Source organism: Danio aesculapii, chromosome 25 (assembly GCF_903798145.1).
Source record: "Danio aesculapii chromosome 25, fDanAes4.1, whole genome shotgun sequence".
Lineage (NCBI taxonomy): Eukaryota > Metazoa > Chordata > Actinopteri > Cypriniformes > Danionidae > Danio > Danio aesculapii.
This window is the reverse complement of record NC_079459.1, coordinates 21,679,047-21,698,476: the sequence shown is the minus strand read 5'-3', so window position 1 is coordinate 21,698,476 and position 19,430 is coordinate 21,679,047. Positions and strand designations below refer to the sequence as shown.

The 19,430-nt window shown below is 36.3% G+C and overlaps 1 protein-coding gene across 2 annotated transcripts in view; it reads left to right on the top strand.

Moving 5' to 3' along the window:
* Positions 1–19,430, top strand: part of spon1b (spondin 1b) — a 155,043-nt gene that overhangs the window by 105,934 nt on the left and 29,679 nt on the right. For both annotated transcript variants that reach the window (XM_056451615.1, XM_056451614.1), the window contains exon 7: positions 16,740–16,804. In XM_056451615.1, coding sequence (XP_056307590.1) covers positions 16,740–16,804 — 65 coding nt within the window. The remainder of the gene's footprint in view (positions 1–16,739; positions 16,805–19,430) is intronic.

Here is a 19,430-nt window from a genome sequence, read left to right as displayed (position 1 = left end):
ATATCAAAATGGTTTGAGGCCACACGTGCGCATTCTGCGCCATACAGACCACTCCAAGGTAGCACACGAGCTCCACTTTCACAAACGTTTGCATGCGCAAATGAAGGATTCACTCCATGTGTCAAACAAAAGATTTGTTCAAAATGAATGAATCGTTCAAGAACGACCCTACACTGACGCGACATGGAGGACCATGCAGTGCGGTGTGGTGAGGAATCTATTTGACTCCCCGGACAAATCTGACTCCCCTCGCGTGCACGCACGTCACACAGTGCCTGCAGCTGTCAACAAACCTTTTATCAATCATTTCTTCCGCAACTGACATCAAGAACGAACATAGAAGCCTTGTCAAATTGACAAACAGCACCTGAATGTGTTCAAAAGAATCATAAACACCAAAATGGTATGAATTTATACAGCATTTCGAAAGTGAAACCACCTCATATTCACTTAAGTTCAGTATTTATTACACAACGGTCTCTTTACATTTACATTATAACACATTTAGCTCTGCGTTCTGCACTGTTAAAATGACATTAAAATCACAGTACTCTGAAACTATTTTGTTACTGCTCATATCTCTAGTCTATTCGTTTTCATATCCTTATTTAATAATCAAAACAAAAGAAAACGTGTAGGATTTGTTACATTGAGTGAAAGACTTATCTTTAGATATCTTCGATATGTGCACTGTTTAATAATTGTGCACAATACATACATGTAAATGTGTAACTAAAACATATGCAGCTGATTTAATTGTTGTTTGTAAATCAGACAGCTGTGGTATACAGGAATACTTATAACAACACTGTAATTGTGACATACTGTAAAATATTGTGTGTTTCATATTTACATTCAATGTGGTTCTTTTCTATCCAACAATACTTTTTGTTGCGTTACTATTTAATTGTGTTTCTTTTTTGCTTTGACAATGTAGCTGTGTTTTCTATGGTTCTGTTTACTTTGTTATTTGCACAACAGCGCAGTAGTGCTGTGTATAGTGTTAAGCAGAAGAAAACCCTGTAATGTATTTATTTATCAAAGATTTAGTTTATAATTTGAAATGTTGTCTAACAGTTTTAAGTAGGAGAAAAACCTGTACTGTGTTTTATTTTTCAAAGATTTTGTGCAGCTGTTATTTTTTGTGCAGCTGTTTATTTGTAAACAGGGAGGGAAACCCCTGTGTAATTATATTTTGTTTAATAATGTTTTAATAAAGGCTTTGACTCTCAAGTAACCATGTATGGGAAAATACCGGATATGTATCGAATATCGTCATTCCTCCTGAAAATACCAGGATATGCTATTTTGCTCATATCGCCCAGCCCTAGTTCCATGTTCATAAGATTACTAACTCAGTTGTCCACCACAAAATTAGATTCACCTAAAACAGTATTTTGTGTAATTCGTTACAAAGTAACTTGTTACTGTAATTACATTACTTTTTGGCAAAAAAAAAAAGTAAAGGATTACTTTCAGGTAATTTATTACTGTTATTTACACTTATAATGTACTTGTTAATATACTGTACATAAAATCAACACTGGATCAGTCAATTAAGAAAAGCAGTGAAAGTAATTGATTAAGTGGATTGAACATGCTTGAGGAACAATGAACTCAGAGGTAGGGCTGGGCCAATAAACGACATTATATCAAACTGCAATAACATTTATATCAATAACAATGATTAGCTCTGGACTTTTTTTACTCTATATTGATCTAAGAGCAAATTACACAGCAGAAATGTACAACAATGGGAATCTAAAAGTGTGTTGAAATTTGAGATGCACTGAATTTTGATAAATGTGTAATGCCATTTAATGGACTCTCTAATTTTCGTGGCTTCAGTCATTGTTGGGGTGCTGTTTGGCTCCTGTTTGGCTCCAATTTAAGTCTTCAAGTTTAATTTCTATCGTCTATTCCAGTGTTTCCCAATCCTGTTCCTGAAGGCACACCAACAGTAGACATCTTCAACCTCTTTCTAATCAAATACACCTGAATCAACTCAGCAGAACATAAGAAGGGACTAAGCCTAAAAGAAAATGAATGAAACAGTTGCTTTTTAAACATAGTAATTGATATCATTTAAATACAAATTTTATTATGTAATTAGTAAATAAGTACTCTTTTGAACTAACTTAATGACCTGAAAGTGCTTTTTTTGTCACTGAGGAGAAGCTAGGGAGATTTTTCTTTTACAGTCGTCCCCATGAGAAACAGTTGCCGTCTGAAAAGGCTGTGGGAAGTCTGGAAGTCAGACTTTAAAAGTTGAAGAAGTTTGCGAGCAGGACATCTCAGCTATTATGAACACCAGCGAGTGTGACATTTCCGCAGTGCCTGCCGGCTGTCAGGTTCACCTTTCTCCTTCATCAGAGTGACAGAATGAACGACTTTATATGGAGACTTTCGACCCAAACAACCCAACCGAAAGGTTATTATAGTCAAAAATAAGGGAATTTGTTATATAAATGTCCTGTTTTTTATCTCAGCAGTACTGTAGGATTGAGGAAAAATCCATAAGGCGCACTTATACAAGGAGAAAGAAGCAGAATGTTATCTCGTTTTTCTCCTGTCTCGCATTTCCCAGGATTACATTAAAGCCTGGATGGGGGATCCAGTAAGAGTTGGTTATTATTAGCTCAGTTTCCCTCTTGCGTTTTAGCAATATTACCATAAACACAGTCAAGCTTCATCCACTGTAAACGCCGCAACAAAGCTTGAGTGAAATTATGAGCCCTTTTGATGTTGCAATCTTGAGGCTGATAAAAAGGGACGATTGGGCTTTATTTTGCTCCGTTTGATCTGAATTATTGGTGTGTTGCTTGGCATCCCTTTCATGTCAGAATTATTAATTGTGTCTTCACCTGGATGAAAATGATCTTGCGCTGTTGCCTTGTTTTTATTGGGAATTTCAGCTCAGCTTCAAGTGGCTCCTTTAAACGGGGAAGAGAAAAGGGTTTGATCTGTCATGCGTAGCACTAAGTGTGTTTCGGTTAGTATAAGATTTAGAGACTGAAGTGCTTGTTGAATCAAACTGTGGTTTGTTATTTTATGTTTGTTTAAATTTTTCTTTTTGTTACAATTACTTGTACATATTTTAATATTGATTTGTCCAATATATATATATATATATATATATATATATATATATATATATATATATATATATATATATATATATCACTTATTAGAAATGAGTTATTAAAACTATTAAGTTTCGAAATCTGCTGAAAAAAATCTTCTCTCCAATAAACAGAAATTGGGGAAAAAAATAAACAAGGGGGCTAATAATTCTGACTTCAACTGTATGTATGAGCAATATCACACTCGTAGCAGTGCGATATGGCTGTATATCACCACTGGTGGGAGGCATGCATTGGCACGAGGCTGCAGCCTCTGTCCCACCACTAATGATATACAGCCACATCGCACTGCAGTATTTCTCTATTGCCATCGGGAAATCACAATACTTAATCACTACCAGATTACTGTTATGCCTGTAATAAAGAAAAATGCTAAACACATGCAGGCATTTCTTCTACAAATGGCCATTTTCCAGTTTTAAGACTTTAAGATGAGTCCCATTTCACACTCAACACACTACAATTATTATGGAATATATACAGCACTACAACACACAAAAAAGAGAGATTGACTTAGAAAGCCTTATTATGCGGTCTCTGTTGCCATCTTGTTGAAAAACATCGTCAAACGTCTTTGATAAGCACTATCCTTATAAATAAACTTCATAGTTGCAATCTAAACAACTACATTCTTGACTAAAAAGGCCCAAAAGTACATTATGTTGCCCAACAGCAGCAGTATTTGTCAAACTGTAGTGTAGTCTGCTCGTTGCTGTATGTGGGCGGAGTAATACACAAGGGTGAAAGGTTAAGAGGCTGGACGAGTGGCGTCACTGGCAGAATATGGCACCAGACAGAACTGTTGTATATGTATATCTATCTATCTATTTATATATATATATCAGAATATGTGAGAATTATTAGCCCCCCTAAGAGAGAGAGAGAGAGAGAGAGAGAGAGAGAGAGAGAGAGAGAGAGAGAGAGACTACAGTCTGCGCGATAGCCCTGTGGTTAGTGCACTCCCAGTTCGAATCCTGGCTCATGGACCTTTCCTGATCCTAACCCTTTCTCTCCCACTTTACTTCCTGTTAACCTACTGTCCTGTCAAATAAATATAAAAATGGCAGGAAAAAAAAGAAAAGAAAAAAAAGATAAAGGCTCCTATGTCTAAATTCAGTAATTTCACTTTATGGCAAAGAATATTAATTTTATCACTTTTAACATGAAATAACTGAATAGAAACATAAGAGGCTAAGAAAAATTGTAGAAGTAAATTTCAGAATACAGTTAGAATTTTTGGCATCTTCATATTGTTTTTTGAAGTTTTTTATTTAGATTGTTTAAACTAAATATATATATATATTTGAACTAAATGCAAAATAAAAATAATTAAAGATATTTAATTAAAACTTAATATAGTTAAAAGAGGGAATGCAGTGTTATTATTAATTAGTAATAAATATAATAATAATAATGTTTTTAGTAGTAGTAGTTTGTATTATATGCTATATTTTACAGTATATTACCTATGAATGTATTTTAAATGTTTTATATCCACTGTAGTTTGGACTTACAGTACAAAGCATATTTTTCGATTCTTGTTATAAAAATCTATTTTTTTTTCCTAAATGTATTATTATTAATAGATTGATGTTTTTCAGGGTAGTTTGGTACACTAGTTCACTCAGTTCATCATTATAACTCAGTGTCCTTATTTTTAGCATTTCTTACAGTGCAAGTAGGTGCTATCGATTTATTCTTATCTTCATTTTGAAAGTCGCATAAGTCATTAACCAGCAAAGTTAAGAGAATAGCATTCTCATTAAACTTTTCTGTACTTTTAAACAATTCCAGATCTCTTGCTGATTAACTGAGCCTTTGTGTAATGGACTTGAAAGAATGGAGGATTTTTTTGCGCTAATGTGAATTCACACACCTTTCAGCAGATCCATGCAGAAGATTGCGAATTAGGGAACAATAGCCATTTTACAGAGACTTCTTGTTGAGCAGGGGCAAGACATTATTTATAAGATTATAAGTTTCTACAGGGGGTTATGGCTCTGACCAAATTGCTTTAAGGTCATCTATTTTTAATAACATTTTTTATTTGACATTTTTGTAATCTTAGAACTCAACAGACTCTCAAGATTTTATATGTACATACAGTTGAAGTCATAATTATTAGCGCCTTTAAATTTTTTTTCTTTTTTAAATATTTCCCAAATTATGTTTTAACGGAGCAAGACATTTTCACAGTATGTCTGATAATATTTTTTCTTCTGGACAAAGTCTTATTTGTTTTATTACGGCTAGAATAAAAGCAGTTTTTAATTATTTATAAACCATTGTAAGGTCAATATTGTTAGCCCCTTTAAGCAAATTTTTTTAGATTGTCTACAGAACAAACCATCATTATACTATAACTTACCTAATTACCCTAACCTGCCTAGTCAACCTATTTGACCTAGTTAAGCCTTTAAATGTCGCTTTAAGCTAGATACTCGTGTCTTGTATCCACAATTATGTTTAGAAATGTGTTTAAAAAATCTTCTCTCTCTTCTCTCCCAGAAATGGGGGGGGAATAAACAGGGGGGCTAATAATTCGTACTTCAATTGTATATATTTCCATAAAATTACCACTATCCCATGGCTCCCACAAAATATATAGTAATAGTCTATCATAATAATAAACAAGCTCATTTATGTTAGAAAAACATGTTAAAAACAAACTAACAACATGCTACTCCATGCTAACAACATGCTAAATCATGATAGCCACGTGTTAAAACATGTTAGAAATTCTATTTCTGATAGAATTGTACAAAAGTATGCCAGACACATGCAGTGTCACCCCAGAATGTTGTTAAAAATGGGAACAACATGCTAGTCTATTAAAATAACATGCTATCATGGTACTATACATGCTGATTTATGTTGGCCAAATGCTAGAAATGTTAACGACACGCTAAACGTGTTAGCCATCTGTTAAAACATGTCAGAAAGTGCAGAGATCCATGCTAGCAATGTGTTAGCTCACGTTAAACGATGTTCGTAACGTTTTATTGAGTAAACTTCATGGTCATTTTTTAAATTTCAGACCTGACTTAGTCAAGTAAACGTCAACTTTTTTCAACAAACTTAACTTTTTTTTCAATTTGCATCATATGTGCTCTGAAGATCCTCTTAAAAGGCTAAAAACACTTTAAGGCTGAAGAAGACCATTTTCCGATGTGAAAATAAAGCGCGCAGAAGCCTTGGGAAGTGTGACTGTGAGTTGTTAGCTCTGACTGACACCTCTCTGAGCACAACTCAATTACTGCTCTGGTTTCGCCCGCCGCTGATGGACACGTCCTGCGGGAATTGCGGTCACGAGTGACACCAGCCACAATGGTCTGGACAAGGTCAAGATTACTGATGATTCAGAACTAAAAGGCCTGGTAATGTACTAGGACCATTGAAGGATTATTCTGGAAGAAGGTTATTGGGTGATAAGTACCAATGACTCTGAAAGAAGCGGTGTAGATTGGAAAAAGTGATTTGGAGGAGAACTTCAGTACACGCTTGCTGAGCTCCGGACGGCTGGTAATTGCTGTTTGCCAAATGAATGGCACTTGTAGAAAACTCAATATTTTTCATTGTCACTCTCTATCTACTCTCATTTCTGTGTGCATTTCTCTATGTGTGTGTGTGTGTGTGTGTGTGTGTGTGTGTGTGTGTGTGTGCGTGCGTGCGTGCGTGAGTGCGTGCGTGTGTGTGTGTGTGTGCAAGATTTGGTCAAAGACGTGCCCCCTATTTGTGTCTTTATAATTAAATTAAAAGTATACTTAAATTTCTTTTGATATTTTGGGGTGCTTGAGGCAAAATAATTGTCCTTTAATGAACATAAAATGTATTTAATGTGTAAAAGGACATGTGTCACGTTTTCTGATGATGAGCATTTTATTTTCAGAATTAAAAATGAGTTTTATGGGGACGTAAAGTCAATAGTTGCCATGGCGATAAAACTGTCCAGATAAATTAGTGAGTAAAACAAGTTGTTCATAAATAATACTTGAATGCACTTCTTCTATTCTACACATTATGTTAAGTTATGAATTTGAATTAATTTAATACTTTTTGAAGGGTATAAATGAAGTGTTTTAGGATGATAATACTGCACTAACATCACAGTTAATAAACCACGACTTGAATACATGTGTCCAATATTTTGACTTCAGCTTTGGTGCATTTCTCACAACACTATTTACATTTGCACTACAGTTTATTCATTTCTCAAAACAATTAGTCATTTGTGCACATCATAGTAGCAGTTTCTCATTCCTTCCAACAAATTACAAATGCTTTTGGACATGCATCAATTGCTTTCATACAACTCTCTGCTGTTTTAGAACATTATCCTTTACTTATGTCATGTAGTCATAGTCATTCCATATAAAACTAAGAGTCCTTATTTTATTACTTGAGTTATTGCGTACAAAAATGTTGAACTAGTTATTCAAATCTGTCAAGCATCTCATCTTTTTTACTGAAAATGTCTTCTACATTGAACAATTTACAGACCTATGGATGTTGTAGGTTCAGTTCCAATAAGTACTGAAATATTGTTTACAGTTGTGCACAGCTCTACCCAAAGGGAGTTTATGTTTGTTGTAAATAAGTTTATTTATTCTTTTACTCAATGCTGTAAATAAATTAGAACTGCAAAGAGCATTTGCAGTAAATATATGAAACATACATATTCAGTGTAGTGTAGTGATGTCTAACTTTACTGTAGTTTCTGACTTTTTTTGCATTGGAAAAAAACGTACAGAGTAAACTGTCATAATGAAAACATGACAAAGCCGCTTGACCATCTTGTTTATAAACAATGGTGTCAGGACTTTTCATCTTGATGACACTGACACTTTCATTGACACTAATACTTGCTTTTGAGGATTGGGCTATTGATTTTGAGCAAGTGACCTGCTTTTTCAGGTTATCAACTAGGTTTTGCAGTTTGTACTAATTGTTTTGAGAAATGCATTAACTGTTGTGCAAATGTAAATAGTGTTGTGAGAAATGGACCAAAGCCACTGAGAAAAATTTGTTTAATTTAATTCAATTTTGATAATTTGTTGAAGTACAATATAATGAAGACTTAGTATCATAATGTAGAGAATGTATTTTAAAAGCAAAACCCTGATATAGATTCTCACAACTTTGTTATATTTTTAAACAAAATCTTATTAAAATATTATAATTGAAAAGTGTTTTCCGTTGTAAAATGTCACAATAGATGGATGGATGGATGGATGGATGGATGGATGGATGGATGGATGGATGGATGGATGGATGGATGGATAGATAGATAGATAGATAGATAGATAGATAGATAGATAGATAGATAGATAGATAGATAAATAGATAGATAGATAGATAGATAGATAGATAGATAGATAGATAGATAGATAGATAGATAGATAGATAGATAGATAGATAGATAGATAGATATATCATATATAATTTAATAGAATAATATAATTTCCATCAATCAATTGTACATTTTTCAACATGAAAATGAACCCAGCATGAGTTAGAAGAACTTTTCACATTGGTTTTATATGAGACATTTTATTCTTTCTTATTTATCATCGCCGCAGATGCCAAAGCTACACCATTGTGAGGCCAAAAGGCATCTTTCTCCATTGACGGCCATTCAGCATCAGCGGTTGGTAATATGTGAGCTGCATGCCTTGTCAGTCAGCCCCGTGCGCTTATATGAGTCTCTTTTGAAGCCTGCAGAAATGGAAAGGTGTATATGACCTTCCCTGAGGCATTTCTCCAAGAACCCTCCGAGACCCTTTGGCTTCTCAGCAGTCACACTCTTCTACCTCTCATCCTTTGTTCTTTTCCTCTTCTGTCTCGCTCCATTCCTCCGGCAATTTGGTCGGGGTCAGTTTTGGGGCGACAGTCTGTGAAGTGTAAAACCCGTTTTCAGAAACAGCAGCCAGGGACCCCGAGTGACACACTTCTCATTTGCTGCACAGCGAGGATTGGCCACAAGCAAATTTCACTGCGTGTGTATGAAAGTCAACAGTTGTCCTTCTTGTCCGAGAGGCTACAAGTGAATAGGATAATAAAAATATAACAAGCGTCGTCCATATTGGAATACATTAAATTAATATTTTTTTGATAGCATCACAAATGTTATACAGTCTTATTCAATATAGTACACATAAAACAAGACAACAACAACAAAGTAATAATAATAAAAAATTATTATGTACATACACTAACCGGCCACTTTATTAGGTACACCTAGTACTGGGTTGAACCCCCTTTTGCCTTAAGATCTGCATTAATCCTTCGTGGCATAAATTCAACAAGGTACTGGAAATATTCCTCAGAGATTTTGGTCCATATTGACATGAGAGCATCACACAGTTGTTGCAGATTTGTCGGCTGCGCATCCATGTTGCAAATCTCCCGTTCCACCTCATCCCAAAGGTGCTATATTGGATTGAGATCTGGTGACTGTGGAGGCCATTTGAATACAGTGAACTCATTGTCATGTTCTAGAAACCAGTCTGAGATGATTCTCGCTTTATGGCATGGAAGTAGCCACCAGAAGATGGGTACACTGTGGTCACAAAGGGTCATAATAAGCAGTTGGACAGGTGTAATAAAGTGAACTTAATAATAAACCTTAACAATGTGACCGGTGAGTGCATGGTTATGTAATGGGTATAAGATATTTGTACTTCTATTATTCTACTTTAAATGTTCCCTTTTTCAGAGAGTTTGATTTGTGCATTTCATCCATCCATCACACATTTAAGGCACAATAAAAAAAAACACTAGAAAAGTATTATATATTTTGCTACTTTATTTACTTACATTATTTCAATGTGTGTTTATTGTCTACATGTATTATGAACAGTGTATATATAGAGTATATAACAGTTATTACTCCGCCCACATACAGCAACAAGCAGAGGATACTACAGTTTGACAAATATTGCTGCTGTTGGACAACATAATGTACTTTTGAGGCTTTTTAGTTGAGAATGTAGTTGTTTAGATTGCAACTATGCAGTTTATTTATAAGGATAGTGCCTAATTTTAAATATTTATAGTTTCTGGGAGACTCCGTGTCACTGGCCATTAACCTGTCATTGAGTATACCAAAGATGGTTGACCTTGTCCATGCACGAGAGGGTGACAGAGACCGCATAATAAGTCCTTACAGGAGAGGAAAAACTCAGCGTAATTTTAAACTACAGCTGATCAAATCATTATAAAACTGGTAAGTGGCTTTCTAAGTCAATCTCTCTCTTTTGTATGTTGTAGTGCTGTATTTATACCATAATAATTGTAGTGTGTTGAGTGTGAGATGGGACTCATCTTAAAAGCTTAAAACCGGAGATGGCAATCCTGTTTGCACCACTGCAGACTAGTTCACTAAACAGAAGAAGAGAAAATTTTCTCAGGAAGAGAAAATGCCTGCATGTGTTTAGCGTTTTTTTGTATCACAAACACAACAGTAATCTGGAAGTGATTGCATTGCTTTGGCTTTTTTGGGCTTAATTATTGTGTTCCCTAATTGCAACAGAGAAATACTGGAAAAATTTCTGTAGACTGATGGCATTTCATGATGTTCAGCCTTATAAACTTAAAATGTTAGTAAAATCACCTGTTTTGTCATCACTTTAGACATTACACTAGAGAATAATTTATATACAAGCTCAATAGTGATGTTGGTGAAGTAGTAATGGTTCCTGCTGTTCTGACGTCAGCTGCAGATGTGAATGAATGGCGGAAGAAAGTAATTCCTCTTACTAAAGAATTTTGAGACTCTCCATGTTTGATTATCTTTTTTATATAACCAATTATGCCGTTGAACTGTTGCATAAACGCAAAATCACACTCGTAGCAGTTCGATGTGGCTGTATGTCTTTCTTTATTCTGAGAATGTATTCATTATCTAGCTTTATTAACCCCCTTGACTTCTACTGAATGGTGCCAAATAATTAAACTTCTTCAAAATATCTGTTGTGTGTTTCACAGAAGAAATTAAGTATAGTGGAAGACATAAAGGAGAGTAAATGGCCAAATTTTGGGTGGGCTGTCTCTTTAAACACTGTAAATGAAAACTGCCATTAGCATTCATGCAGTGGTACACAGGATATCTGCATCTGCAAAACAAACACCAGGCCAGAGCGTGTGACCTGTATGTGAATGCGGGTGGGCAGCCTCAAAAATTGAGAATGTGTTTGTGACCAAAACACCAAAGCAAAATCAAAAGTGCACTTGCCTCAAGGTGATAAAAGTTGAATCGGAGACAGACGTGTTCTTCACAGAAACCTTTAGGGAGCTGTAGACTCTCTCAAAGGTTGAAAAATCGCCAGTCAGCCATGAACAAAATGTCTTTCTGTTTTCTTGAAGCTTCTCCGGTACATCCCTCCCTAAAACCCTCAAGGAGGTCAAAAAGCTTCAGAAGAACTTAGTTGCTGGCCCACATTTTGGCACTGATGCAGTATTATTATTTCGCACCACAGTCTAGTATGCTCATGTTCAAACCACTAGAGAAGTTTGTTTCTTGGTTCAGCGGTTTGGTGATTCACTTTGAAATTTCTCTCCTATGTTGTCAACCTAAGTACACTTGATAAATCCTGCAAATAAGCAGAAGGGAAGTCCATTTGGCCCGTTTCAAGTCAGTGTATTTCTTTTTGGTTTGAACATGAGGACCCAACTTCTAAAGTGGTGGACCATAAATTAATATCTTCAAGCATGTGCGGCACCATCTGCCTCTCTGAAACGTATTCATCAATTTGACCAATTAGCAGATTAATTGCTTAATTATGTCGAGGCAGCTGTGTATTTCTCACAAAAGTGCCAACATAGCCAGAATGAAGCCTTGGAGGCGGCTTTACAACAATACTTCTTTCCAGAATCTTTGTACGGTTTACGTGTTCCCATTCCCAACCTGTGACATTTTGGTTTGTAAGGACCCCTTGGCATTACATTTGCATTTTTTTTTTTCATATTTCAGTATTTAAAGTGAAAAATTGGATTCAAACAGTTTTTGTCAAGGGAGCTGGATGTCCTTTTATGGATGCAAAAGACTTAGGGGTGTCCAGCCTTAAACCTTAAGGGCCACCACGTAATACCTGTAAGTATACACTGTAAAAACTGCTGGGTTCCACATAATCGATTTGTGTTGGGACAACATGAAAGAATTTAAGTGGATTGAACATAAAATGATTAAGTTGTCCAAAAAAAAACAAGAATTGTGTTGTTTCAGCTCATTTTAAATGAGTTTAAACAAACAGCAAGTGTCTTTTTTAGTGTAGGATCGTAAAAAAAGTATAGTAAAAACTCAATGAGCTGGTTCAAGTGTGTTTAATTAGAATAGGAGCTAAAATATGCTGGACAGTGCCCCTCGACAAGCAGTGCAGGACACTGCTCTCACATCCTTTGGTCATGTGTCCCTTCAGGTCAGGACAGTAAGTGTTACCTGCACAGCTGCTACTAGCTGACTTCTGCTAGACACACAAATTCAAACCTCACTCATATCCAGATCACGGCACCAATTTAAACCTTCGAGTAGAACAAGAAGAATTAAAATTAGTGCTGTGTGACCCAGATAGGACCTCATTCCTGTCCGGGTCACGGCACCAATTTAACTCTTCTGGTTTTACTTCTCTCACTCTAAGTGTATTTCAAACTAGAAATTTTAGCATGGGCAGTGGGCATGCGAACAAGGATACTGAAGACTTTATCTAACATTTCCAGCTATGCTTGCACCGCTTCAAAACAATGTTTTCGACATTGGAGGTGGAAGCACTAAAGCACAAGGCAGATAAAGACTTTAGTTACTTGCATCAGACAATAGTGCATCCCTTGAGACGAAGGCAGGGATGTTCACTCACTTGCATGTTAACAGAGCCTTAGGTTTCACTTTGTTCCTTACATAAAGATATCATATGGCCTCAGAACACTTGGAATACAACATGAGTGGTTTGTAATACTTTTATACTTTTTGACCATAAATACATGTAACTGTACCTTTATTTGAATGTTAGATGTTTTTTAGAAGTAGTTTGGTTTAGGAATGGATGCAAAGAATGAAATGCATCTGGATCTGACACAGAAGGCAAGCAATTGCTAGTCATGGAGTATCTGAAGAAGTGGTAACCAGTGTGTTTAAAGAAAGAGTGAGAACTTGTTGGTTTTATAGCAGCTGTTATTGAATTACTGTTGCAAAGCAGGTCTTATTGTTGAACCAGTTAGTGTGTCGATAAATATAGAACTTGAATGCACAACAATATATCTTTGTTAACCCATGTGGCCCATATGTGCTATTTCCAAGAATATATGCAGTAGCAGCAAATTTACTTTTAGTGCACTTGGCCTAAACTGATGGCTGTTTTTAAACCCCCAAACTAAATCTGCATGGAACAAGCAATAAACCTTGAATAAGTGAATATTGATTTTTATGCTGCTTTATATTGGCTGTCTTTAATGTAATTCATGCAGACCATCTACAATCCCACTTTGTACATCTGTTTGATGTTGGGCGGCAAACTGTGAGTGTGAACACTTTCCTCTCTCTGATCTGCATCAAAAGAGCGTTTGTCATCTGCATGTTAATATTTTAGTGGTCTCAATTTCATGGATATGAATGGGAGAGTTTTTGTGTGGACATTTGTAATGACGAGCTGTTTACTGCATGTTGATTGAAGTTAAGTGTCAAAAGACATTTTGCAAGCCATGTTGTATTCATTGCCTTTTGACAGACCTGAGCAATCCTGAATCTACTTGCTTAACAGTATCTGGTGCAAAGTAGCCCATTATCACATTATGTTATGTGTGAGAATCCATGGGGGGAACAGAGTACAGTAGCCCAGTGTTTCAAATTCTTGAATCATGTACAGTATGTTGCAGACTGTACTATCAATTTTTTTAACTGTTACCCAACTAAGCTCACAAAAGCCAGGACAGCCATGAGTTACGAATGAAATGAAATGAATAAATGACTTTTCATTCCAGTTGACTTGTGTCCATTCACTACTTGACTTTCTAGGGCAGGGGTGCCCAAACTCGGCCCTGGGGGCTCGGTGTCCTGCAGATCTTAGCTCCAACCCCAATTAGACACACCTGAACCAGCTAATCAGGCTCTTACTATGTATACTACAAAGCTCCTGGTACGTGTGTTGAAGCAAGCATTGGTCCTCCAGGACCGAGTTTGGACACCCCTGTTCTAGGATAATCTTGGGTTCAAATTTGAAAATTAGTTCTTACCCCTCTCCAATCAGAGTTGCATAACCCTTGGTATGTAATAGAGTAATGGAATGTAACTTAGTGCTATGTCATGGAGGCCAGCCTTTAAGTCCCCAGACCTCAAGAGGCTGCAGTGGCCCATCATTACAAAACTCTTCCATCAGACTAATAAAAGTGAGCCATAAAAATTAACATGCAGATAGCAAACACTCTTGATACAGAGCAGAGGTGAGGAACACAGTTTGCCATCTAAAGATGCTGAGATAATTCATTCAGAGATGCTGGTTTGAATCCCTTTCAGCACAGTACAAGTAAAACTAGGGGTTGCATTGGTGCCGTGACCCTGAAGGGATTGTGGTGTTAGGGTAGTGCATGTAACATTGTACCTACACTGGGTGAGCAATCATTGTTACTCTAATTGCACCATCTACAATGGTTCTTGAAGGGCAACCTGCACATTTTAGCTTCCACACACACGCCTTTAGACCTTAATCGCCTGGTTCAAATGTGTTTAATTAGAGTTGAAGACAATTTTTGTTTATCATAAGTAATGAAAACATCTGGATCACTACAGAAATGGAACATGGAGTGGATATTTTGTCATATTGGCCCCCCAAACCAGACATGCAAGTTCCCATCATGCTCAAATCCCACCTGGAGTAGTGGAAAAAAAACTAGAAGTGTTGTATTGGTGCCATGACTCAGATGGGAGCAAGGTTTTGCGTGGACTTGTGGTACTACAGGTGTACTTGTGAAAGTTAATAGTATGTATAGCATCATTAGCATTTATGTTAGAGCCCAACCTCTCATCCTAGAGATGCAGGTTTGAATCCCACTTAGAACTGGAAGGGCTACATTGGTGCCGTGACCCGGATGGAACGTAAGTTTATTGGAGGCCGGCTAGTAAGAGCTATGGAAGTAAGCCTCACTTCTCTAGCCTCAAGTGTCATACTAGTGAAATATGCTAGTGTTTGTAGCAACTTCAGTATTCTTGTAACAGCCCAACCGCTAATCCAAGACATGCTGGATGCGTGTAAGTAGAAATGGAAGGGCTGTATTGGTGCCGTAACCCAGATGGGAAGTGAGTTTAATGGAGGCCAGCTTGTAAGAGCTGTGCAAGTACCCTGTTTGCTTCACACTGATGCTGACGATAGCATCAGAGTTCGCTCTGTCCACCCTGCCATTGGTACTCTTGACAGTCAAACATGTTTACATTTTTATAATGAAATAAATCAATAAAAATCTGTTTGTGTAGTGAGGCTTTTGTGTTCATGTTCAAGTGCTAGTATCATTTCAACTGTTGTTTTATAGAAGATGTTTACTAGCCTTTGTCCCCACGTTAACGCATCCTACATTACAAACTGCGAAACCCACATAATAATAATAATCAACCCCTGCTTCGTTTTTTCCTTGGGAGCTAAAGTTTACATGACTGCATCCTCTAGAAACCTCTCAAGCAGTGGACTAGTACATTCCAATCTGACGCTCTCGCCAGCAGTGATGTGAATGCTTGGTTACTCCTCTGGCCTCAAGAGATGCTTTAACAACTGAAATGAGAGGTTGTGGTCTTTGGCATCCTTGTTTGTGTCCCTGCTTTCTTTCATGAGACATTCATTTCAATCCACTTATAATGGTCCATGTAGAACTGGAGGGGTTAAACCATGTGTAAAACTCTTGGTAAAAGCTGTGTTTAGAATAAAGATAACCTGCATTTCAGCACAGTGTGAAAAGCCCTATAATGAACAATGTGGCACAAGCTCTGTTTTGCTGGAGTATTGCTGGAACTGTCAGCGGTAGCGGTACCTTCAGGATCCTGTCTGAATGTTGGAACTGAAAGTCAGACACTTCTTTGAGCTTTTACACTTGCATTGCAATCGCAGCCACACAAGTCCCCAGATGAATACATACAGGGTTTGTCTTTCTAGCTTTTTCTGCGGCTGTCGATCTCTGTATCTTTCTCTTGCCTCAGTCACTCTCTCACTTTCATCATTCGACGCTTTGAGTGTTCTTTACTAATGTGTTTTATTGTAGGCGTTTCTCGTAAGTCTTAATAAAGTATTGTTAAAGTGAGGTGTCTTTTCCCTTGGGTTTAGGTATCACATAACAACAAAAAGAAATGGATCAATGCTCCAAGCAATTGCAGAAATCTTAAACACACAACCAGAAGTGAAGCATTGTCATGGATATAAGATTTTTAGAGGTTCGGGGAGAGAAAGAAAGCTTGGAAAAGAAACTTTTCTTTTTGCAGTGTTGGGAAGATAGACAAATGGAAGAAAGTAGAACACAAAATCCTTTCTGTTTTGTTTCTGCTCTGTTGTTGTTCTATATATAGGATGTAATAAAACCTCAAAATCTCCTTTTCTGTCTGTTTTTTCCTCCATCTGTCTCTCTCAGGGTGATGATGTTATGACAGTCATCAAAACCAAAGCCCAATGGCCCGCCTGGCAGCCTCTTAATATGTAAGTTTCCATTTCTTTTGTACTTTTTTACATTCATTCTAATACACCAAAAAGTGTTTTGACACTTTAGCCACACTTAAAAATGTTATTGCATTAGTTTGGATGACAAAATATCAAACTAAGTGTGACTTAAAGTGTCAATTTGGGGCCGCTGTGTGTATTAAATTCAAGAACTAAAAAATATCCATTTCCAAAAGTTCTTTGATGGGGTTCTTAACATGAAACAGCATCAGTTATTAATTTTTTTCTGTAAAAGATTGCAGAAGCACTATCAAACATTGAGAGAAGTTTACTTAGTTTTAGAACATATGCACAGTATGATACAGAATTTGTAATCAGTGAGAAAAAAATACTTAAATTTAGCAAGAATGCATTAAAATTAGAGATTTCCCAATCAGGTTATTTTGCCCTCAAGTCTGAGTCATTTGATTTTGAGTAAATAATGATACCCAATCTAATACTTCTATAATACAGAAAGGTTTAGTAGAGACATGGGAGCTACGGACGAACTACATATGTCCGTGGTGAACGAAACATGGAGTACATCTTATTACAGGACAAGTAGGTTGTGCGAAATCTTCATAAAAGGGCTGGCAGTGTTTCTCTGTGAAATAGTGGCACGATGGCATTTCAAATCGAGGTTCTATATTTGCTTTTAAGGTGTCTTATCAGGTTTGTTGTGTTAAATGTAGCCTTTTCCTTTCCACTTCTTGCAATGCCAAGTTTACATATCTCACAATGTTGGTGATGGCAATGTTGGCAATGGCAATGTTGTCATCATCAACTTTATAACACCTCCAGACTGCAGACATACTCGCACTTTCTGCTTCAAGCTGCTTTCCGTCTTATACCTTTGCCGGCATTTAACCAATAGCGACTCTGCAACAAAGTAATGTCAACAAGTGATGTCAAGTCAAGAAAGAGGTCTAAGTCTGTGCCACCGCATAACTATAGATGTGTTAAAAAATAATGAGATATATATACATACAGTTGAAGTCAGAATTATTAGCCCCCCTTTTATTTATTTATTTATTTAAATATTTCCCAAATGATGTTTAACAGAGCAAGGAAATTTTCACAGTATGTCTGATAATATTTTTTCTTCTAGAGAAAGTCTTATTTGTTTTATTTTGACTAGAATAAAAGCTGTTTTTTTTTCATTTTTTAAAACCATTTTAAGGTAAAAAAAAATGATTAGCCCCTTTAAGCTAATTTTTTTTTTCGGTAGTCTACTGAACAAATCATCGTTATACAATAACTTGCCTAATTACCCTAATCTGCCTAGTTAACCTAATTAACCTAGTTAAGCTTTTAAATGTCACTTTAAGCTGTATAGAAATGTCTTGAAAAAATATCTAGTAAAATATTATTTACTGTCATCATGGCAAAGATTAAATAAATCAGTTATTAGAACGAGTTAAATGAGTTATTAAAACTATTATGTTTAGAAATATGTTGAAATAATCTTTGATATATTGATATATACTGATATAATTTCGGTAAATCGGTATATACTGAAAATCAAATGTCTCGGACTCGAGGGCAAAAAATCTGATCAGGACATCCCTAATTGTAAGTAAAGGTTAACAGGTATAATATTACAAAAATTCTAGTTGTATTTGTTCATATTACAGTTTTCACAAAAATAGTAAGCAGCTCAACTATTTCTATCATATTAAAAGTATGTTTCTTGAACAACAAATTATCATGTTAGAATGTTTTCTGAAGGATCATATGGCACAATCATGTGACAAAAATTGGATCAATGGTTGCTTAAGATGCAATAAAATTTAACTGTAGTTTGAATAAATATATATATACAGTATATAAATTCAGCTTTAACGTTGCATAAAATTTAGTCAGAGACAACAATATTGTTACAATGTTTCACAAAAATGGCAAAATTGCTGTATTATGCATGCCAGACCAATAGGTGACGATGGTATTGTTTTTAAAAACTTGCATTTTGATATATATTTTCATTTAACGAAAACATTACATTTTCAGGCCCACAACAAGGCATTGGCATGTAAATTAATTTTCAGTTTCGTTTTAGTATTTGCAAACTTCTGATGAGTTGGCGGCACGGTGGATCAGGTTAGCGCTGTCGCCTCACAACAAGAAGGTGGCTGGCTTGAGTCCCAGCTGGGCCAATTGGCATTTCTGTGTGGAGTTTGTTCTCCCCATTTTCATGTGGGTTTCCTCTAGGTGCTCCGATTTCCCCTACATTGCAAAGACATGCAGTACAAGTCCAGTACAAATTGGATTTACTAAATTGGCCATGGTGAATGAGTGTGAGAGTGTATGGGTGTTTCCCAGTACTGGGTTGTGGATGGAAGGGCATCCGCTGTGTAAAACATATGGCGGAGGAGTTGGCTGTTCATTCCGCTGTGGCGAGCCCTGATAAATAATGGACAAAGCCGAAGGAAAATGAATGAATGAAACTTCTGATGATTAGTACATTTTCGTGACGTGGCAGACTGAGAACATTTGAAACAGTATTTTAATTTTCCAAATGTTTCTATGGTCTTGATTCTCCAGGAAGAGTTATTTTCAGTTGAAAACCATGAGGGCTGGTTCATGAAAAACCCCCTCTCTTTAGCACCTGCTGGGTATGTAGATGTTT